A 23283-nucleotide genomic window follows, 5' to 3' on the forward strand; every position below is an offset into this window, starting at 1 on the left:
ATACAAGAGAATGGGAACCCTTCGATGATACAAGAATTGTTCGATGAATTCCCCCTCCTTAAAGGAGAACCCGAGGGGCTGCCCCCATTGAGAAATATTCAACACCACGTTGACCTAATCCCGAGAGCTACACTACCAAACTTGCCTCACTATAGAATGAGTCCTAAGGAATACGAAATCCTTCACCAACACATCGAGGAGTTACTCAACAAAGGCATATTCAACCAAGTTTAAGCCCGTGTGCAGTCTCGGCCCTACTAACTCCAAAGAAAGATGGAAGCTGGAGAATGTGTGTAGACAATAGAGCCATTAATTGAATCACCGTGAATTACCGTTTTCCAATCCCTCGTATAAGTGATCTATTTGACCAACTTGGAGGAGCATTGATCTTTTCTAAGGTGGATTTGAAGAGTGGATACCACCAAATAAGAATACGACCGGGTGATGAATGGAAGACGACTTTCAAGACCAATAAAGGATTATTCGAATGGCTAGTCATGCTCCAAGCATTTTCATGAGACTCATGAATCAAGTACTCCATCCTTTACACATTAATCCAGTATTCAACGTGTCTGACTTGAAGCCTTATTTTGCTCCGGACAGCTTCCATTTAGCATCCTAATTGCCTCGTGGACGAGTCCAATCTTGAGGGGGTGGATTTGATGTAACTAGAAGGCTTACTTCTTTATAATTTGTTAGTTTTGACTTTAACTATAGTTAGTTTGTTAGTTTTGAACAAATTTGTAATCTTTCTCTATAAATAAAGTCTCTTCCCTCATTTTGAGGAGAGATTCATTGATTCAAAATATTAGATTTTTGGTTTCACACCAGACTCATTTTGAAGTTGCCTACGGAATTTTAAGATATTTGAAAGGGTCTCATGGAAAAGGTATTCTATTTAAAAGGAATAACTTCCAAATAGAATTGCAGATTGGGCTTGAAGTACTACAGATAGAAGATCTACCTCTAGTTATTGTTCCTTCATTGGAGGAAATTTGGTTACTTGGAGAAGTAAAAAAACAAAAATGTGGTGGCCAGAAGTAATGCTGAAGTGAGTTTAGAGCCTTGGCTCATGGAATTTGTGAGGGCATATGGATCAAAAAGATACTTGAAGAGTTGAAGATTTCTTTGACTACACTTATACAGATTTATTGTGACAATAAAGCTGCAGTTTCTGTTGCCCATAATCCAGTTCTACACAATAGAACAAAACATATTGAGGTTGATAAGCATTTTATTAAAGAATAATTGAAGCAGGAACAATATATATTCTCTATCTTCCTACATCAGAGCAAATTGTTGATGTAATAACTAAAGGCCTTCCAAAGAAACTATTTGACGATTGATTGACAAGCTGGCTATGGAAGATATCTTCCAACCAGCTTGAGGGGGAGTGTTGGAATTTCTAGATTTGTATATGAATATTTATTCTTCCTTTATTGTCTTTATTCTTTCCATATTTGTAAAAAGTCTTTCTCCTATATACAAAGACCTAATCTGCACATATTTAATAAGAGAAAAAAGAGATTAATATTTCTATTCTTCCATTTTCTACACATTGTAAACGGAAAACATTAAACCACTAATCCAGAATAAAATCTTGCAAAAATAAATAAAAACAACTATTTATTGGGGGAAACCCCTCATGATTTTCAAAAATTTTCCTGTTTGAAAGCACCTGCATAAAGAATTGAACAATAACTAAACCTGTGCTCTGTTATCGATCTTTGCAAAATCACTTCAGCTTCTTTGATGTTAACAACATAGTCAACCTATAAATTGAATAGAAGAAAAATGTGATTAGACTTCAAGTTTTAAAAATAAATAAAGAGACTGGTTGAGTTGAAGCTCCAAAAATTTTGCACCAACTTTGTTGAAGTAGATATCCAAGAATAAATTATTAATCTATATAAAAAACATAAATTATATGATCAAGTTCCACTTAGTTCAAAGGTAAAGGTTTCAATTGACCCAAGAGTCCAAGCTAATAGGTTATGGGAAATTTAATTATATAAACACTTCAACACTCCCCATCACTTGTGGGCTTGAAAATTTGTATCAGATCCAACAATTTTTTTTTTTTTTTGGTAAAAGAAACATTTCATTGATAAAAGGGGAAAACCCCAAGTAAGGATATTACAAGAAAGATCTCCAATTACTAACTAGAAAAGATAAACTGAAGTGTCCAAAAGGGTGTGCTAATTTACACCAAGAAAAAGCAATAGATCAAACAAGTTCTAAAAAACGAACACTAGAAGAATAAGTGTAATTAAAAAGTCTTCTATTCCTTTCACCCCATAAGCACCAAAGGAACGCACAAATGAAAGGCAACCAAAGCATTTGCTTAGTACCACAAAAAGGGTGACTCACTAAAATAGAGGTCAAGACATCAGAAATATTATTAGGATAAGTGAAGGACCAACCAAAAGCAGGCAAGAGAAGATTCCAAAAGCTAGTAGCAAAAGGACAATGGAAAAAGAAGTGAACCGACGATTCAGCTTGTTTATGACACATATAACACCAATGGGGAGAGAGAGACATATAAGGCATTCGCCTCTACAAATGATCAGCAGTATTGATGGCACCCCAGCTAAGTTCCCAAAGAAAAATTTTAATCCTCTTGAGGTATCTATCCTTCTAAATCGTCGAATAAAGGTCAGTCAAAGTCGAATCCATAGCACCCATCAAAACAACCATAAGAGATTTAACAGTAAAGCCCATAGAAGGATCAAGAGGCCACAACCAAGCATCAGGGAAAGAACGTAAGCGTACAGATGCAAGGAGATGAGATAAAGAAGCCCATTCAACAATCTCTAACTCAGTAAGTTTACGACGAAAATTCAAATTCCAAGCAGATGTAGAAGAGACCCATGCATTAGCAATAGTAACCTCAAGTGGTTGTACAAGACGAAAGAACCTAGGATAAGTATTGACAAGGGCACCACAACTAAGCCAAAAGTCAAACCAAAAAGACGTAGAAGAACCATCACCAATACGTCGACAAATCTGATTGGCAATCAGATCAGCAAAAGTACTAATGTACCGTCAAGGAGCTCTGGAAGAACCATCAGAAATAGGCAAGGGCCAAACACAATCAATAGAACAATATTTAGCAACAATGAGTTTCCTCCATAAAGCATCACGCTCAGAAAGAAATCTTCATGTCCATTTTGCAAGAAATGAGAGTTTCGACATTTAAAATTACCAATGCCAAGACCACCCAATAATCGAGGACGCTGAGAAATCTCCTAATTCACATTATGAAGGCCTCCTTCACCTCGATAACCCTCCCAAAAAAAATCTCTAATCAATTTATCGAGGCGACCAATAACAAAAGAGGGAGCTTGAAACAAAGACAAGTAATATGTTGGAAGGCTAGATAGAGTGGCTTGAAAGAGAGTATGACAACCCCCTTTTGATATATAAGCATACTTCCAATTATGGAACATGTGTTGTATTCTCTCAACCACGGGCTGCCAGAATGAAACGGTCTTAGAATTACCCCCCAAAGAAAGTCCCAGATAAGAAGCAGGCCAAGAGCCTTTTTTGCAACCAAAGGAACACAACAACCAATCAAAATCAGAATCTAAAATATGAATCCCAAGGAGCTCACTCTTAGCAAGGTTGATTTTAAGCCCTAAAGCACATTTAAAAATGTGGACAATATCAAACAAGTTCTTTAAAGCAGATCTGTTAGCAGTAGAAAATAGCAAAGTGTCTTCAACGAACTGTAAATGGGTCAAAGAGAAAGCCGAGTGGCCAATAGAATGAGTAACAATAAGACCCAACGCGGAGCTATGGTCAAGAAGACGACTCAAACAATCAGCAACAAGAATAAATAAGATGAGAAAGAGGGTCCCCCTGTCTAATTCCACATGTGGGTATGATCTTACCATGAGGGTGACCGTTAACCATGATGGAATAATTCCACTAGTTATGCCACGCCAACAACTATCAAACCCTTTGATTTGAAGGATAGAATCAAGAAAATCTCAATCAACCGTATCAAAGACTTTCTCAAGGTCCAGTTTTAAGACAACCCCTGGTTTATTTCTCTTATTCCAATCATCAATTAGCTCATTAGCCATCAAAGAAGCATCAAGAATCTGTCTGTTCTCCACAAAAACAAGTTGATTGGCAGCAATGGATAAGGGAAGAACCTTCTTCAGACGATTGGATAAAACACGAGCAATAATTTTGTAGGCACATGGGATAAGGCTTACAGGTCTATAGTCAGTAATTGATCTTGAGTCAACTTTATTAAGGATCAAACAGATATAAGTCTCATTGAGCTTCACATTAATAATCACCGATGTGTAAAAATCATTAATAACAAACATCATATCAGATTTAAGAGTAGTCCAAAAAAATTTGAAAAACTTAACTGTAAAACCATCGGGACCAGGGGATTGACACCAAGGCCAGAAACAGCAACAAATTCCTCATCTTCCGTAAAAGGACGCTTAAGGTCCATAGCTTGAGAGGCCGAAATAGGATTCCACTCAACATTAGTTGGAAGAAAGTGTTGATCCTTGTCTTTTGTGAATAAAGATGAGTAGAATGACAAAAATTCATTCTCAATATCATGTGCACTTAGAAGACTACAACCATCCTGGGACAGAATTTCTGTAATGGAAGACTTACAGCGGCAAGCAGTAGCAATTTTGGGGGAAAACTTAGTAATTTCATCACCTTTTTTGTTTCCAAATCAACACTTTTCTCATAATTTTTCTATGTTCCCCCAGATTCATCAAATCTAAAATTAATACAATCCAAACATAACAGACAATGACCATCTCTTGTAGACTTTGGGTGGAAAGTCCCAACGGATAGTTCTTTAACAACTCCAAGCAACACTCAATAGTATTTTCATCACCTTCAAGAAGCCATTTCATCTTACAGCATTGCTGCTAATGAATATGATCTTGGATGGTCAAATTTTCTATCTGTTCACGTAGAAGGCAACGTCGTGCCAATTGATCCTCATTAAAGGCAGTATTATCTTCCAGATTATCTAATTTGGCTAATTGCGAAACAAGAGAAGGAAGATTGTTAACTGCAATGCGACGGACATTATTCCAATCCCTAATAATTTTCTTCAGACACTGAAGCTTTGCCATAAAACCGTGGCCTTGATGGGAATTCCACCAATTCTCCACCAATGAGCAGAAAAAAGGCACCTGCAACCAAGAGTTCTCAAATCTAAAGGGACAAGGGACCCAATCGATATTTCCAGAAGATAAGACCAAAGGAAAATGGTCGAAGGTGATGTGGTCCAATCGTTTGAGAGTAACTGTTCCAAATTTACAAAGACAATTTTCAGTGAGCAAAAACCGATCAAGAAGAGATAAATACTGAATAGGACCTAAGCACGACCACATAAAGCACCCGTTTGATAACGGAATATCCCATAACTGATAGTTAGAAATCCATTGATTGAAGGCTCGCATATAGGAGGAAATTGTCCAGTCGTGAGACATTTCCCAAGACCATCTAGTGACATTGAAATCACCACCAATAATCCAATTGTCGCCACCCAAATCAGCTAGATCATCAAGTTCTTGCCAAAAATCAGCTTGAAAAACATTTCCAGATGGGCCATATATTGCCGAAAGCCAAAAAGAAAAAATCATCAGCCAGTAAAACATGAATTGAAACAAAAAAATGTCCCTGTATAACCTCTAGAATTGAGAAATCCGGCTCATTCCATAAGATAAGAATACCCTCAGATATATCAATAGCATCCAAAGCAGTCCAACCAATGAAAGAAGAACTCCAGATGGATTTAATTAATGTTGAATTAACAGATGACAGCTTTGTTTCTTGAAGGAGGACAAAACCAGGGTTGTGTTGCTGAATAAGCTTTTTAACCAAAGCACGCTTCCGCCAAGAATTGAGACCCCAGACATTCCAAGTGAGGAACTTCATGGATTCTCAAAAAGCCCCTCCCTAATCGCCAAGGTGGCAGATTTATCATAGTGGATGGATGAAAAAAGGCCTTGTAACTCCCTTTGAAGTTTGGGCTTTTTGCTAGTAGTATTGGTGATTTTTTTTGTTTTTGGGGTTGGGGGAGGTACCAAGGGTATGGCCATAATACATAGGCCACGTAGGGACAATATAGAAGCCAATTCGTGAAGATTAATGGGTAAGGAGGGGGAAGTAAGGGGCAGCTGTTGATTAATTGGATGGAGGACATTAATTGGGGAACCATGGTTGACCATAGGGGAAGCTATTGGATTTTGTTTTGGGTTCAAATCTGGTGGAAGAGGAGGGAGAGGGTAAATTGGTAAGTGATTTATAACTATATTTATTTTATATATATTAGAAAGGGCAGATGTATAGAACCTTTCAACGAGATAGTGCTTTTTCAACTCTCTCAAAATGGAATCTATTCCAAACATATATGCCATGGTTCCTTACTTCGACAAGGTACAAATATCTAAATTTTCTATTTACCGAAAATGGCCATATCAAGGGGCTGGACAATGAAATCGTCTTCCTTGGTGGGGCTGGAAAGATACCCCTCTGTATCAGTTTCAATAGAAGGAAGGTTTTGGTTGTTGATTAAGGTGGAGTGTGTAGGTCCAGCATGTAAATTTTTATGGCCCTCGTGGAATGTAACTGCTGAGAGAGAAGGTTGTGAGAAGGAGGGAGATGTTAAAGCAGATGGGCTAATATTCTGGTTTTGGAAGGTAAAGGATGAGGTGGACTTGGGAGAATTAGTGTGGCTTGGCTTCACGAATGAGGTGGACTTGGGAGAATTAATTTGGCTTGGCTGGGTAGCTGATGTGGGGGGGAGGAAAGGTTCCATTTGTGGGCTCACTAATCAGTCGGTTAAGGAAAGGGAGGGAGGAAGATTTGAATTCTCCATATTCTTAGGAGATTCGGGTAAAGAAGGGAGATTTATTTTTTCCTTATTTATAGAAGATGCAATTAAAAGACCGAGATATGGTAAGAGAGGGGGTGGGTGGCTGATTGGGTTCAAATACCATTGACTTACCTTTTTCGTTTAACCGATAAACAATGGAATCCACGTTTTCAGTAGCCTCCTTAATGTTGTTTCCTTGTGGAGAGAGAGATGAACGCTTCTACCCCTGTCTGGTGCCGGCCGGCCAAATTCTGACCAAAGTTTCATCGGCAGCCAACTCTTTTGGTAATCGAAATTCATGTGGAATGAAGCCACTCTTATTTTCCTTGATCTTCAGACGAGCAAAGGAGATAATCAAGCCTCGTTCAGTATGATTTGAAGGTTGAATGAATCTGCCACCCGTCTCCAATATACCGCAAAATATCTTCAGTCCAGTGAGTAATTGGTAAATTAAACACGTTGATCCAGCCTCCATAAGATGCAACCATTTATTGTTGGAAGGATGAAGGTAAAGATGATGAGAGAAACTTCAGTTTCAGAGGGCCAATGGAAGTCTAGTTCGAGTTGGCACATAGGTTTTGAGAAGTATCCGAGCTATAAACATGCAGCAAAGCTTTATCATCAAGGATCGGATTAATAGTGCAACGAGATGCCAGGTAGGATTGGAGAGAGTCTCAAATAACCAGCCAAGTATCGCTAAGAGCAGAACGCTGGACAACCACCATAGCCTGCCAATCAAATTGTGGAAGCAAAGGGGCAGAAGAGGGGTAAAGACCACCACAGCTTGATGGGGCAGGGGCAGGCTTGGTCTTGGAAGAAGGAAGGCTTTGTGTCTGAACAGCCGCTTTGTAGGATTGCTTGCTAATATTGGTTGGAGCTTTGTTCATTGTTTTAGGTTTCTCAGAATAATCTGAAACCAAAGAAAAGAAAGAGAACCATCCTCTTTTGTCTTCCATAGCAGGGATGAGGATTATTAAACGACAGTCAGACTGTTCTAAAAGGGTAAGCTCAACAAAAAAAACCATATTTGTTCCTGTGTTTTTCAAGCCAAAGAGTGTCACCATCATCAAACAATTTTCTAAAGTATTTGTGGTTGTAGGGCTCCTTGAAAAGAAGATGCCAACCAATCAAGCGTTTTCCATGAGACAAAGATAGAATGGATATTCTTTTGTCTTTGTTCTGAAAGTTTGAAGTGTTTCCCATTAGCCAGAGCTATCGATCTTAGGGAGAAAAGCTTCCGATCAATGTGAATCGACCGAGTAATGGAGGAGGAAAGGGTTAATGGTGAAGGTTGGGGCATTGGTAGTTTCCATCTAATGCCTAGAATATCACCGTAATTCTAATCAATTGGATAAAAGATTCTTTTTATAGGGGAGGCAAACCCATGTTGATTTTGTCGCTGCTTTATTTAACTAGCATTAATCATCAGTACCTAGGTTCATTACTTGTAGGATTGACAGATGGACTGGAAACTTTCTTTTGAAAATTATTGCATGCATTTTTTAGCATTATGAAGGCTGGTGACTGCTGGAATAGAGTTTCATTTACCATCTCTTGTAATGGCAAACGAGTTTATGAATATTTGTCACCTGTTTCTCTCATTGGAGAGGTGGTCTTCTCATTTGAGGCTTTCTTTTCTTGGTGATGCTTTGTTATAATAATTTTTGTAACAGATCCAACAAGTGGAAATCAATGAATATCAATTCAGGACGAAATAACATTATAGGGTTCAAACATAGGACCTCCTACTTTGATACCATATTAGATATCATGGAGTGTCATCTTAAAACCAATTGGCAATAAACAAGTAGCTCATTTATCTTATAGAGATTTTGAAGTCTCCTTTTTTCTTAAAGGGAAACAGGATATTTCATTGAATTAATGAAATGAGTCTAGTCCTCAAAATACAAGATAAAAAACATAACAAAAGAATAAACAAAATATGAAACTCCAATAACATAACAAAACTAAATTAAAACCTAACTTATAGAAGAAGAAGAAATAAATGCTTTCCAATTTAAACAAATGTCTTGAATAGAGTAGTCTTCCAAAAGTGTATAAATAAATGCTCTCCAGTCTCAACAAAGATTGTGAGGTCTCTTGATTTTTCCAATGTGGGATCCTCAATGTACTACCAAAAGATGGTGCCTTTTTGGATTCACCATTCTTGGATCGATCCCAATTTTTTTTAGACCGAATACCCATTTGGGCTTCTTAGACTCTGATACCATGTAAAATCACCAATGGATCCAAAATCTTAAGTTATTGGGCTATGGTAAATTTAATTATATCAACATTTTAACATTTTTTTATTCTAAAGGTACGAGTACTAATGCAACCTTTGAAAGTTTAGAGGTATCTTTGCAATGATGTGCTAACGAGATCTATTCATATATTAACAGTATGGATATTTTTCAATTTATTTATAAGTCTAATGGTAAAGGTAACTTTAACTCTTTTTTAAAGCTTAAGGGTATTTTTGAAAATTTTGACAGTTCAAAGGTATTTTTGATACAAAGTACAAAGTTAAATGACATTTTTTATAATTTAGCCAAATATCTATAAAATATTGTATGAAAATATAAAAAATATTACCCCCGCAACATTAATATGGTCTTTTGTAAACTTTTTAATTTTTAAAATTTTTTAGATATTGTTACACAAACACTCGGTGATCTATATTTTATATTTTCATAATTTTTTTAAAAAAGATTTTGCTAACCTTGACACCTCAATCGACATTTCAAAAAACTATTATATATATATATATATATATATATATATTTTAGACATGAGGGTAAAAAAGGATCAATTATAGTATGATTAAGCAAAATTAAAGTTTCATGAAATAATTAAAACTATTTTAATCATTTTTTTTTCCGAAATTCCTACTTGCATTGGCACTACATCTAAATATTGTCTTAATTTTCAAATGTGATGATTAAAAATGTCAATGATAGTCTAATTAAACCAAAATTAAAGTTTCACAGATTAATTTCAATAATTTCCATCAATTTCCACATTTCCTTAAAAATTTCCAAGGAAATTTCCATCAACGTTTCTATAAAATCTGGACCTCAACACTTCTATAGACTTCGATGTTTCATTCCTCCAAAATTTGGTTATATCAAATCAAATCAGATAGGATGTAAGTTTGGAAAGACTCGCAAGTTTACCTTATAAGTTACGCCACTCTTAGGAGGTTGTGATTCATCAGACAGCATTTGACAAGCATCACGAAATTGCTTTTCAAGAAAAGTTGATGACAGGTCTTTGTTTTGGTAAGGATTAACCACCACCACGAATATTGATCTTGTGGAGGGAAAAAAGGTAATGTAGATAGCTCTTCCTTCAGAAATGCTAAAAAGTAGAGGGAAAAGTGTTAGCAGTATTTTACATAGAAAAATAAATGTCAGTTTTAATATAGACAGGCAATGTTATTTCAGCATTTTCATTCATGTTTAGTTTACAGTGATCAATATTCATATCCAGAGAAAAAAAGTGGACCATGCCCAAGACATAACAAACATAACTTTTTATTTATTAAAAAAAAAAGGTTCAAACTGACTGCTTAAATTACAGTTGGGTTCTACTTTGAATTAGTCCTATAATTCCCAAATATTACTGTACGTAAAAATGTAAACTAGTTTTATAAATTATAAGCATTGGAATAAGGTGGATCGGGTAAGATTCTACGCAACCCTACTGGTGTGCACCCTTGAGTTCTTTTTCGTACTAAGTTCTGATCTAATGCATTAATTGGGGTGCTTTTTTGTAAGCATTATTTCTTTAAGTAAACTCTGGAACCAATTGGATCTCACATCCCTGAACATCGTAGAATCAAAGTTGAGAGGACCTAGTTCTTTTTAACTTCCATATTTACCATTTTGTCTGATGAAAAATGTGTTTCTTCAAGGAGAAAAAGGTTAATATGTTCGTGGAAATGCTAAAGCAAAAAGTCTTCTAGAAATATTAGCTGCTTAAAAATATTAAGCAGAAGATGCTTAATTAAAGATAATTTTCATCTAGACAGCTATAGATAATATAAACATTACATAGTGGCATAACAATTCAAAAAGTTACCTGTGATACACATAGAAGAAAGAGATTGACTTTTCCAGATAACTGCATTCTGTTGTAGTCTTCATTTGCAGTTCATCCAGACTCCATCCGTCTTGAATGTTTCGTTTTTTGGCAGTTTTATCAACTCTACAGACGCAGCCAATCTGAAAGATGGACTTGAACTTTAATGGTACCTTGCTTTCATAGATTCCCTGATCAATGAACAGCGTCAGAATCCGATTGAAGCTGAAAACAGCATTTTGCCAAAAAAGAAAACAGGGTTTGGATTTAACATCATACTGAAGCCACTTTTCTTTTTGCACAGAAAATCCACTCACTCAGCTAAAAAATTGACAGATACTAGAGTATTGATGATTAGTGAAAACCATATACTGCGGGCATTATAACTGATTGAACTTTTTCTTGTTTTAGGGAATATAAATCCAACATTCACACATTTAATAGTGTCCTAGTCTTCCTTCCACGTGAATGTCGTGATCTCATACAAACAGAAAATATGTTTTATAGACGATTTATACAAATCCAACTAGACTTTCACACATGAAAACCCGAGCTTCAAGAAATAGTAAATGGTCTTCTCAATACACAAATGTATAACTCCCCAGGAATTTCAATTGCGCTTATATTCATCACTGTAGGAATTGGGTTCAAGCTTTCCCCAGCCCCTTCTCATCAATGGACTCCTGACGTATACGAAGGAGTGCGGTTCGTTCGATAAAGATATTCAAACTAGAAACAAGATGAAAGGATGCTCAACTAGTCCTATAAGCTCTCAACTTTGTCAATAATTTGATTGGTTACTGCTTGACATAGAAGTATCTGCTTTAAAGAGTGAAAATACTTCATAACTCTAAAAGGCAAGTGTTAGGAACCAAGATAGCATGGGATACCTTTGTCCCACATTGGTTAGAATGGGATGACCAATGTGGTACTTAAGTGGCTTGGCCCTCCCACCCCAATAGCTAGCTTTTGGGGTGTGGTTCTCCAAGGTGCTTAAGTACCTAACAATGGTATCAGAGACGGTTGTCGACGTTCTGGAGTGGAACCGGCGGAGGGTTTTGACCGGGTGTGGCTGAGTGAAGTACCGCCGAGACGTCGGCTTTCTGGGGATGAGGTATTGTTAGGAACCAAGGTAGTATGGGATGCCTTTTGTCCCACATTGGTTAGAATGGGATAACCAATATGGTACTTAAGTGGCTTGGCTTTCCCATCCCAATAGCTAGCTTTTGGGGTGTGGTTCTCCAAGGTGCTTAAGTACCTAACAGTAAGAATGAAAATGTGTACACAACTGCACAATCTAGAAGACTACAACTATTCTTTCTTTTCCTGATTTTAGCCAGCTAGAAGCTATCTGCTTTAATCTGGCTATGGATGTCACCAAGTTTTGATACCTTTTTCCCTTTAACGAAAAGAACAACTATATATATATATATAAATAATAATAATAATAATTATAAAGAAAAAAAAATAAAACCCAATGGAGCCAAGAACTAAAGACCCAAAATGCATTTGCTTCATTAAGATACATGTTTCTATTAGTTGATAAAGAAGGAAAACCCTTAATTATTACTATTTTGTAAAAATAAAATAAAATAAAATAAAAAAAACCCAAAGGCTTTGAGCCTTGGGGCTTCACAAAAGGCGTGTGCCTGAGACACGCCCTATTTTGTAAACCACGCCTTTCTAAGGCGATGCGCTAGACCTACACCTTGGGTCTAGGCACGCGCCCAAGAGGGCTTTTTAAAATACTACAAGAGGATACTCAAGAACACTGAGATATAGAATTATATGGCAATATATTGACATGGTGCTATAATATCACAAGAACAAGTAACAAAATAACCCCTAGCCTTTCGAGAGGGCTTGTCTCTCCCAAATTTCCAAATTAGGAAATCACACAAAATTCTTCACACCTTTCTACCACTCTCACATTCTCACTCCTATTTATAACAATGTTCAGTAACTAACTTCCTCCCTAATTACCCTTATACCCCTTACTAATATCATACTAGTATTCTAGTAATACTCCTATTATTTCTATAACTAGGGGCCTTACAACATGCATCATAACATTACCATGTTCACCACAATGATTGATCCCCGTATCACAAGAGAATGAGACAGTAATAAAATAAACCAAACGAATGATATTAACCTCTACTTCTGGATCTGCAAGTAGGGCAGCAAGTTTATTCTTCTGTGTCCTATATTGACTCTCATCAGTCACAACCTGTAATTACAATTTTAAAAAATAAAATAAAAATAAAACGACTTCAAAACCAATAATTAATATAGAAACAATATACTGAATTTCAATAACAACCTTAAACTACCTCATACAGGTTATAACTGTGCCTTCCATGGGGAAGAATTTTATTAACACGCCTCCCCACAAATTCATCTGTAATAGGTACTTTAGAATTAAGGTAAAAAACTCTAGGAACATTAATAGGGATCTTTAGCATAACTCCTCCGACAACAGCCCAAGCAAAATATTGCCCACTCTGTGTACTATGAACAAGCTGTAAAATCTGAAAAAACGATACAGGGCCAAGTGAGTAAAACAAATTAAGATATTCAGATAAACACTAGAAACTAACCAAAATGACAATACCTGCCAATGGCAGCGTGTTACAGATCCTTCATGCCTCTTAAAATATGAACCAACACCTGTTCTAGAAGCCTCTTTATTATTCGTAGCATCGTTTAACTCCCGCATAACATTATTAGCAGCAAGTGGAGTCCTTAAACTTACCAACCTGCCAAAATAAATGATATCCTGCTTATAGCTTAAACATAAATTGTCAACATACAGCTAAGCCTAAAATACACTTAAACTTGCAGACCATATCTCACCAACAGGGAGCTGGGAGCTTTTATGTATTTATTTGTTTTTTCAAAAAAGAAAACCTGGTTTTTCCCCTTTTTCTTTCAATTTCATTGACGTATAAAATTATAGAAGAAGGGGGAAGAGAGATCCCTAATCCAAAGGAGTTACAATAAACAACACCAGTTTCACAAAAGAAAACCTGTTAAATTAAGAATGGAAGTACATGAGAATTGGTAGCCACATAAAGTAAAAAGGTTAAAAAATTAGCTGCCCTACAAAACCAAAAAGAAATTGATTTTACAAAAAGGAGCTCCAATTGTTAGTCATTGGAAAAATTCTCTAAACAATTTAGTCACAAAACCCAAATGAAAATCATTGAAATGCATCCACTCCAAGCCTCCACCACCTAGAGCCTAGACCTCTCCCACTTTCTTAAGTACTATATTGTTTCTTCTAAACCTATGTTCCATAAAATAGTAAAACAATCCATAATGACAAGGAACCCACAGGAAGCTATAAATACCCTATATTTTTCACATGCAAATGAAAGATAACTGATGCCTGAGTATTAACAATAGAACTTCCCAACAAAATACTGAAAACTAAAGCCACATTCACTTCCTATTTAATTGCATCCAACCTAAAATACTCGCTTTAGTAGAATCAACAAAGAGCCATGTGCTAAATGCATCACCTACCTCTTTGAATACAGAATATACTTTACAATTTTCACTGAGATATAAAATTCTCTCTCATTAATAACAACACATCAAAATAAAAGCTTACATCCACAATAGTATTTCCATAGCACATTACATAAATTTCCCCTTTTATATTTTATTTCAGGTTCTACACATTCTGGTATTCTTCATCATTCAGATACCATACAGTCATACACCAATTGCATGGAAGTTTTCAGCCACAAAAATCAATTTTTGTAATTTTATCTGACTGAAGACAGCATACCTTTGCTTTTTTCTCTTGTCCAAAGTATCCTTCCATTTTCGCTTCTTCATTTCAAGCCATCCACTGTAATCTACATTCTTGTCTATGTTTTCAACATGCAAGGGTGAAGAAGGCTCACATCCTCCATCATTAAAATTCTCCTGCATCTCGGAGTTTATTTCGCTATTGCTTGTAAGTGAATGTTTCATGCCTCTGACATCATAACATCGGACAACTGGTTTGGGGCCATTTCTAGGACTTGTTTTCTTTTGAAAATCTTCTAAATCTTCAGAATTATCTTCATTCATAGCATGTTTGCTGCAGCTAACATCACTATTCTTCTTAGAATATTTAACTCTGTTTGAGGATGCAAACATATCAGCTACTTTCTGTTGGCGAAATTTATCATCCTTCTCACGAACTTTCTTATGTAACCAATCAGGATGGACCACCCTAGGAACAGGATTTGCAACCTAAAAAATATTTTCCTTTTGGTAAGAAAACAAAATTGATTACTCAAATTCAAATAGATAGCAAGAAGAAAACCTTTTGCATGGCTGCTGGAATTGTTATAATTTTTTGAATGGCTGAGCTTAAGCGTTGCTTGTAGTAGGACCAGTCAATGATGGATCGGATGCCGACTTCAGATGAAATCTTGCACCATTTACGTACATAAAATTTCATTATCTCTGCAAGTTATACATAGTCAATTTTAAAATATATTTAAAAAAATATAATCTAGTAAAAAAGAAATCCACGCTGAATTTTTACCTGCATCAGTCTCAAAGATTGCAACTGGAACAGCACGCTCACTTACAGGAGTACCCTATCACATTATCAACAAAAGAATGAATCAAGAAATTGGTCTAGAAGCTAAACAAGTGGAAAATTTTTAACTTATCAAGAAGTGGAAGACAAACTTGATGTAGTTCAAACTCCAAAAGAAGTTTCTAATGAAACTACAGGAAAAATGTGAAACTTTTTCTGGAACAGAAATGAAGTAAGAAACCATACAACATATACCTTAGGTTCACATGCAACTATATATTGACAACGTAGGCCTTTATCCTTGACCATTGTATCACCAAGAAAATCTGCAAGACGTCTGGCAGTGGTAACAGCGCAAGACTTTTGCTCCCCATAGTCTACCAAAGACTTGCTCATGGTACTTGATTCAGATATATAATCAAGCAACTCGCTATCTGCAATATCTTTTCCTTGATTCTGAGGGGAAGAAGCATGAAAAAAAAACATAAATTTGAAGCAATTTACATATTGATATTTTATATTGACGACTGATATATGATCACATCCTAAACCATTATGGTTACAACTAAATTAAAAAGAGAAGATCCTCATTAACTTCAGATTTTTTTTTTTTAGAAAGGGAAACGGCCTTTATTATTCATTGAATCATTGAAAGAGAGTACAGGAGATGTGTACTTGAAAATAAAGGCAAAATACAAAATCAAAACCAAAATCAAAGGATCAGTAGACGCACCCAGGCATCTCAACTAGGTTGACACCCCCATAGCGTCTAGAATACAATATTTTAATATTGAATATAGAGTTCAAATTCTACTTACATCTAGAAGATCTAGCCATCGATTTGCAACAGATGCAACAACTGAATAGCATTCTTCTAAGGTGGAACCATGAAGAAACTTGTCAAAAAGTTCTGCCTACAAATGTAAAATATATTTACATACAGAAACGGATTATAAATCAAAGATAGCATACAAATGTAATGTTAGATTGCATAACATACACCACAAAGAGCCAGCATAACATGAAGTCATTATCAGTTTGATAGTAACCAGCTATTTCTGAATCCTCAAACCCTGCTTGCTTCTTAAGTGGATTTATCATGATTTTATCTTTTCTTTTGAAGAAGAAATTATAAGATTGTCTTGGAGCTAACCACTATGGGTTGACTTGGTGGTTATTGGGATGTATGAAAATAAAGAAATTGGGAGAAATGGGTTTGAAACCCTAGAGGCCAGCAAGTTAAATGTTAAAATCCTACAAGTTTACTCAAGAACTATATCTGTAGAGTTAAACAACTATCCCACTTGATAGGAGTGTTCATGGGTTGGGTTGGGTTGGGTTGAAAGACTTTTTAGACCCAATCCAATTATTCGGGTTGTAAATTTCTTCAACCCAAATAACTCTTATTAAAAAATGAACCCAACCCAACCATAAAATATTTGGGTTTGATTGGTTCGGGTTATTCGGGTCATTTGTTTAAAATTTTGTTCTAAAAAGAAGCACAACATAAATATGTAAAAATCTTATTTAATTACTTTCATATATTGAATTAAGATTAACAACTCAATTTCAATTTATATAGTGAAAATTTTCTTTTTAAAGTACAAAAAAACTACTTTTAAGAGTTGTTGAAGAATAAATTATTGAAATTAAATAAAATTTAAATCAATATAAGTATAAATAATTGTGTTATATGTAATAAAAATTATATTTTAAAGTTAATAGTAAATTTGGGTTGGTTCGGGTTGGTTTAAGTTTATATATTAGATGAACCCATGAACCAACCCAACCCATAAAATTTTCATTTATTTGTACCCAACCCAACCCAAATGAATTGATAACCCAACCCAAACCGCACGAGTTGGGTTGAGTTGATCGGTTTTTTCGGGTCATCGAGTTTTTGAACACCCCTACCACTTGAGGTAGTTTGGACACTCAAATATTAAAAAGAAAAGGAGAAAAAATTTATGGAACAAATATTCGGCGATAACATGTTTTGGTCATTGTCTTTTCAAATATTATTTTCTTTTCTTTTTTAATTTCTTTTGTCAAGATGACCTATATCTGTTCTTCCTTCCAAAACGATAGTCTTGACAATGGTAATTTTAAATTCATAATAACTTTAACCTAAGTAACCAAAACAACTTTTAAGGAGTTCTGAAAACAAAAGTAGAAATGAGAAACAGAATAGCTCCCCAAATTCCTTCATCAAAGAAATGGAATAACTAGAAAATGACGGAAACATTTCTATCAGCCAAAGAGATGGGCCATTAAACTAAATCAACCATTTATATTCTGATTTGATTAAAGAAAAGAAAATTGGATGAACTTAACCAGCTTCCTGTTATATTACAAGATTTGGATCGTGCCTAGATTATTAACAAATTATACCCAAGTCCTCAACAATTCTGCAACAGAGAAGTACAGACTTTATTTAACGAGAGATGACCAGCAAAAAATAGAAGTAAAATAGTAGAAACAAAGACCTGGAAAACTTTGATGAGCTTTAACTCCCCCCTACGCTTGATCTCAAAGCCTTTTAGCTCTGCAAGTGTTCCATCATCATTGAAGACAGCATATCTCTTCTTGATCAAAATGCCTTCTTCCTTGGAAGCAGGAAGGATCATTGCCTAAACCATAAACAATGTGAACATCTTGAATCTAAAAGTAGTTTTAATCAAATGAAAGTTAGTGCTATTACCTTATATGGTCCATCTACTTCAAATTCAATTGAGCATTCACTGTGTGTTTTATATGTTTTCTTCACAGGATCTATAAGTGTCTGTCAAAATACTTAAAATATGAGAATAATATGCTGCAGGTGAGCCACAAAGCACATGGACGTACAAAAATAGTAAAGAAATCCCAAATTTACCTGGTATTGGTCATTCGTGTTGTTCCTTGCCACATCAACATTAAGCATAACACATGGATATGAAATTGTCAACTTCTTCGAATCTCTGAAATATATATATAATATATGACATAGTCATCATTTTTAGACAATCATTAGAAGTAAAAAATAATAGTAGGACCAAGAGAATAGTTACAGTGCATGCATTTGATTTTATATATATTTACTATGTCAATACTTAAGCACGCATATATATAGTCAAGGATCAATTCATACCGTGTTTTGAAGGTAAAGTTCTCTGGGAACGATCCAGGTAGAGCACACCAGATACCATCAGTGTCTAACTCCAGTGGTTTTCCAATTTTCTCAATTAACAGACGAGCATTCTGAATGATTTTTGCTCCTGTATATGTAACTACCCCAGCCATTTCCATTGAGTACCATCGAGCACCCCTAAAAGAAAGTATCGCATTAAAGAGAGCATGACACTAAACTCTTCCTAATCAGAAAAATATAAAGTCTCAAGTAAAATAAAATTAAAAAATAAATAACTAATAAAAATAGAAAAGAAACTTACTTTCGCATCACATATCCATAAAAGGAGTTGAGAATACATTTATGAGCAAGTTGTAGAGAATCATAAAGAACTACCATGTCCTACAAGAATTAGGGAGAAAAAAATGAAATAAAATACATGTTAATTACACAAGTAGATCAAAAGCATAGTAAGTGTACAAGAAGTTACAACTATTTCCATACTTGGGCTTCCTGGATCTTGATTGAATTTCCACTCGCTTTAGCTTCCGATAATTTTCCCTTCCATACTTTATTGAGCCCTTTGTATTCGTACCTTCTATCTCGAAAACTTGGGCACATTGAAAAGATGCACGTCAGATTTGAAATGTAATTGATTTGGCAAGAAAGAAACAGAACCTACCTACAAGATGACTCTCTCATAAATACAAACCTTAAATGAAACCATTTAATAGAACACCATACTTTGAATTGTTAAAAAATAAGAAATGTATGAACTTCCAACTTATCCAAATCGCGTACCTACGAACAGTGTCAATATAGAAAGAGTTTTCTCTCATGCAGATCCCTGCTTCTCGAACTTCAGTGACTGGCTTATCAAGTACTCGTTTATAAGCCTAAAAAGCTTATAATTAATAAATGTCAAAAGTTGCTTTCAAACATTCAATTAAATAAGGATCGATAACCTTCTGACAGTATTTCTTTAAACGCTCCTTGAGCTTTGCTTGCTGCTCCAACTTTGGAAGTTCAAGAAATGATTTTGACAACCGAACATTACCGCTATCAACAAACTCAGACTCAATTTGCTTCTTCAGATGGTAATAATCACTGAATTTGTTGAAAGTGATAACACAATTTCAGCAAGTCACTCCATGAAAAATAACAACATATAAATGGCCCAAGTAGAGAGAGGGATTACCTTTTTTTAGCCATGAATACCTCTCCACGCCAAACCCACTCAAGTTTTCGTAGGCAAGTCTTCCCAGGACGATTGAAATCACAAGCAGTACAAATCTCATCTGTAACTATTGATGGTGGCTGGGATTAAACAAAAATAAGTTGTTGAAGCCATCAGAATATGGAACTAATGCCTAGTACATTTGATTACGAAAAATAACTATTTTGGTCAAACAAGTAATCATGTCAGCGGGAATTGGCAAGCACTCATGTCATTGTTTGTGCTCCTCAGAAAATAATTTACTTTTAAAGAGCTTGTAACAGTTGATGCAGTCTTTTTTTTTTTTTTTTTGAAATGGGAACCAAACTTTTTCATTGAATTAATGAAACGAATCTAAGACAGTCTTGATAACTTAACAAAGAAAAACGAGGAGAAATACTCTCTATTAATGAAATAATGCCACCCAACATAATCAAACATGAGGTCTCAAACTTCCCAACAATATCCTCAAAAGAATTACATGATGCTCGCACAATTTTCCAAACATATGAAAGGAGACAACAAGTGGAATTTTCTAGAAATAGATCAAGCTGGCTTACAGTTTTTCCTTCTAAGCAAGAAACAAAATTTTCATCGTTACATTAAAAGACAGAAAAATGTTTAATGATACAAACTCGTATCTTTTGAGTGTTAATCTCTTTCCATAATATCAATGAAAAGTATGTTTCTTGTCAAAAAAAAAAAAAAAAAAGTTTGATGATACAAACTCTTAGAAAAGAAAACCAAACACCCAAAGGGAGCGAGCAGAGACTTGTGGGGCAAAATTTGAAAATGAGAATTCCATTACTTGCACTTATTAAATACAAACTACAAACAGACATAGTCCAAAAGAGAGTAATTGTTGAAATATGTTGAATTAGCTCTAAGGGCATTTTTGTAGTTTACTCTATATTTCCTAAATTAGGGTTTCACCTCATCATATTTATATCTGAGGTTGGGGTCTCTTGTATGTATGACATTAAAATAATAAGACCTTTTCTATCGTGGTTTTTCTTCTCTGAATTAGGGTTTTCCAAACTCCTTGTGTCGTTTCTTTCTTTTCTATTTTAATAGTAATTAAGAACAATTTGTAGTTCTCCTTTAAGATTAAATATTTGTGGTACGCCTTAACCAAAATGAAGCAGATTCTTTTTAACACACCTGCAGTCTATTTGTTAAAATAATATTAGGATACATCGCAGCTACATCAAGGTGATATATCAGAGGGCCCTCTTCACGTACAGGCTCGTCCCGCAATCTAATAAGCTGTGTTTCAGATAGGAGAGGGAAAAAGAAAGGACAAAATGGTCAGTAATCGCATCCTTGGATATGTCAAGATGGAAACACCATGAATATAAAGTGTTTTAAGTCTTGTTTCCAAAAGAAAATTTCAATGCTGCTGAGTTTAAAGAAAAGCAACCTCGTTTCATTAACAAAATGTAATAATAATCGCATCAAGATTAGCATAAATAAAAATCATAAAACATTTGTAATAAAATAAAATAAACTAAGGCATCAAAAAGAAGTTTTTGCCACCTTTTCTAGGATAGCATTCTTCACATCGCTATAATTTGACACCAACTCCAAGTCCATCTTTCCTTCTACTTGTATGGCATATTGCAGATCTCTATCCAAATTGTATATCAATTGCTGAAAAGTACAGTAATCCAATGTAATGAATGATTTTGGAGAACACCATTGTCAATTAAATATTTTGAAGACTATGAGGAATATATAATCAGGGGAACATTGTAGGGATGCATGACTGTGGCATACATCATAAGCAGATGGATCAAGCCTAAAACTGGTAGGAAGATCGGATCTAAATACACCACTCTCTAGGCATTCTACGTGACCACCAATGTATGTCTCACTTTCAAGAAGCCGGTTGCTGTAGAACTTCTCTGGATCTGATTGATGTTTGTTAGGACACACAACATTAGCGTTGTAAGCCTGGAACAAACATAAAATTAACAAAGAAAATGAAGATACAAACAAATCAATGCTTTAGAAAGAAAAGGATGAACAAGCATATCTATGAAAAGAAAAACCAACCTGAACCATTAGAAGCATTTCACAAAGTGTCCCACTTCCCTTGCGCAACACCTCATCTGGTGACATTGGAATAATGGTTGCTAGTGAAAAAATGAAAGGATGAACATAGGTCATGTACAAGTAGTAAGTAGCAACGGCATCTGAAACAGAATAGGAAGCCATCATCTGCAATAACATTCAGTGACAAAGGAAACGACCATTAGGAAGACACTCAGAAAGATTTTAGTTCACAACTCACAAGAGTTCAACTTCTATTAAATAAATGAACATTAACGAGCAGAGTTGAGAGATGTGAAAATGTAATTGCATATCATGAGAAATTGGCTAGCCAAATAAGGAAGAAATGACAGCCTTGAAGAAAATCCAACTCCAAACCTTCCAATAGTCAAAACATCGAAAAGGTTCCAAAAGTATAGAACTCCCAGGAGGAATTTACATTTTTATTGATACATGCAAGAGTTCATCCTTTCATACCAACTGTTACATGTATTCTGTATTGAAATAGGGAAAGAAGACAACACAAGGAGTTTACGTGGAAAACCCTAATTCAGGGAAGAAAAACCACGGTAGAAAAGAACTTATTATTTTTATGTCTTGTTTACAATAGACCCAACCCTAGATATAAATAGAATAATGTGAAACCCTAATTTAGCAAATATAGTAAAAAGACAAAAATAGGAGTTCCTGTGAATAAGGAGAGGTATCAACGCCTAGTAGAAAAACTGATTTACTTGTCTCATACTAGACCCGACATCTCCTATGCTGTGAGTGTAGTAAGTCAGTTCATGCAGAGTCTATAATGAGGAGCACATAGAAGCTGTGACTCGAATTTTGAGATATTTAAAGTCCACCCTGGGAAGGGCTTGTATTCAGGAAACATGACACACGAAGCATCGAGGCATATACTGACTCAGATTGGGCCGGATCTGTGACTGATAGAAGGTCAACCTCAGGGTACTGTACTTTTTGTATGGGGAATTTGGCAACTTGGCGGAGTAAAAAACAGGGTGTAGTGGCCAGAAGTAGTGCTGAGGCAGAGTATAGAGCTATGAATCTGGGAGTGTGTGAGAAAATCTGGTTGCAGAGGTTTATCTGATCTTCACGAAAGTAGTCCTGGCCTATGAAGCTGTATTGTGATAATAAGGCTGCCATCAGTATTGCAAAAATCCATACAACATGATAGAACCAAACACATTGAAATTGATAGGCACTTTATTAAAGAAAAGTTAGACCGCGGAGCTATTTGTATTCCCTATGTACCTTCAGTCCAACAGATCGCCGATGTCTTTACGAAGGGTTATCAAGAACATGACGTTTGAAGCTTGTATTTAGCAAGTTGGGCCTTGCCGATATCTATGCCCCCAACTTGAGGGGGAGTGTTGAAATATGTTTAAATTAGCCCTAAGGGC

The 23283-nt window shown here is 35.5% G+C and overlaps 1 protein-coding gene across 3 annotated transcripts in view; it reads right to left on the minus strand.

Moving 5' to 3' along the window:
• The window catches only part of LOC120088115 (DNA polymerase epsilon catalytic subunit A-like), a 48574-nt gene that overhangs the window by 12431 nt on the left and 12860 nt on the right, over positions 1-23283 (minus strand). For all 3 annotated transcript variants that reach the window (XM_039045186.1, XM_039045188.1, XM_039045187.1), the window contains 24 exons: positions 21875-22039; positions 21596-21772; positions 21356-21469; positions 20981-21085; positions 19802-19920; positions 19569-19710; positions 19405-19499; positions 19108-19213; positions 18926-19005; positions 18625-18801; positions 18370-18454; positions 18196-18276; positions 17981-18124; positions 16313-16408; positions 15750-15950; positions 15498-15552; positions 15273-15415; positions 14748-15199; positions 13566-13710; positions 13285-13482; positions 13107-13181; positions 10952-11142; positions 10045-10228; positions 1708-1772 (listed from right to left, as the gene is read on the minus strand). In XM_039045186.1, coding sequence (XP_038901114.1) covers positions 1708-1772; positions 10045-10228; positions 10952-11142; positions 13107-13181; positions 13285-13482; positions 13566-13710; positions 14748-15199; positions 15273-15415; positions 15498-15552; positions 15750-15950; positions 16313-16408; positions 17981-18124; positions 18196-18276; positions 18370-18454; positions 18625-18801; positions 18926-19005; positions 19108-19213; positions 19405-19499; positions 19569-19710; positions 19802-19920; positions 20981-21085; positions 21356-21469; positions 21596-21772; positions 21875-22039 — 3395 coding nt within the window. The remainder of the gene's footprint in view (positions 1-1707; positions 1773-10044; positions 10229-10951; positions 11143-13106; positions 13182-13284; positions 13483-13565; positions 13711-14747; positions 15200-15272; positions 15416-15497; positions 15553-15749; positions 15951-16312; positions 16409-17980; positions 18125-18195; positions 18277-18369; positions 18455-18624; positions 18802-18925; positions 19006-19107; positions 19214-19404; positions 19500-19568; positions 19711-19801; positions 19921-20980; positions 21086-21355; positions 21470-21595; positions 21773-21874; positions 22040-23283) is intronic.

This window comes from Benincasa hispida, chromosome 10 (genome assembly GCF_009727055.1).
Source record: "Benincasa hispida cultivar B227 chromosome 10, ASM972705v1, whole genome shotgun sequence".
In the NCBI taxonomy this organism is placed as follows: Eukaryota; Viridiplantae; Streptophyta; class Magnoliopsida; order Cucurbitales; family Cucurbitaceae; genus Benincasa; species Benincasa hispida.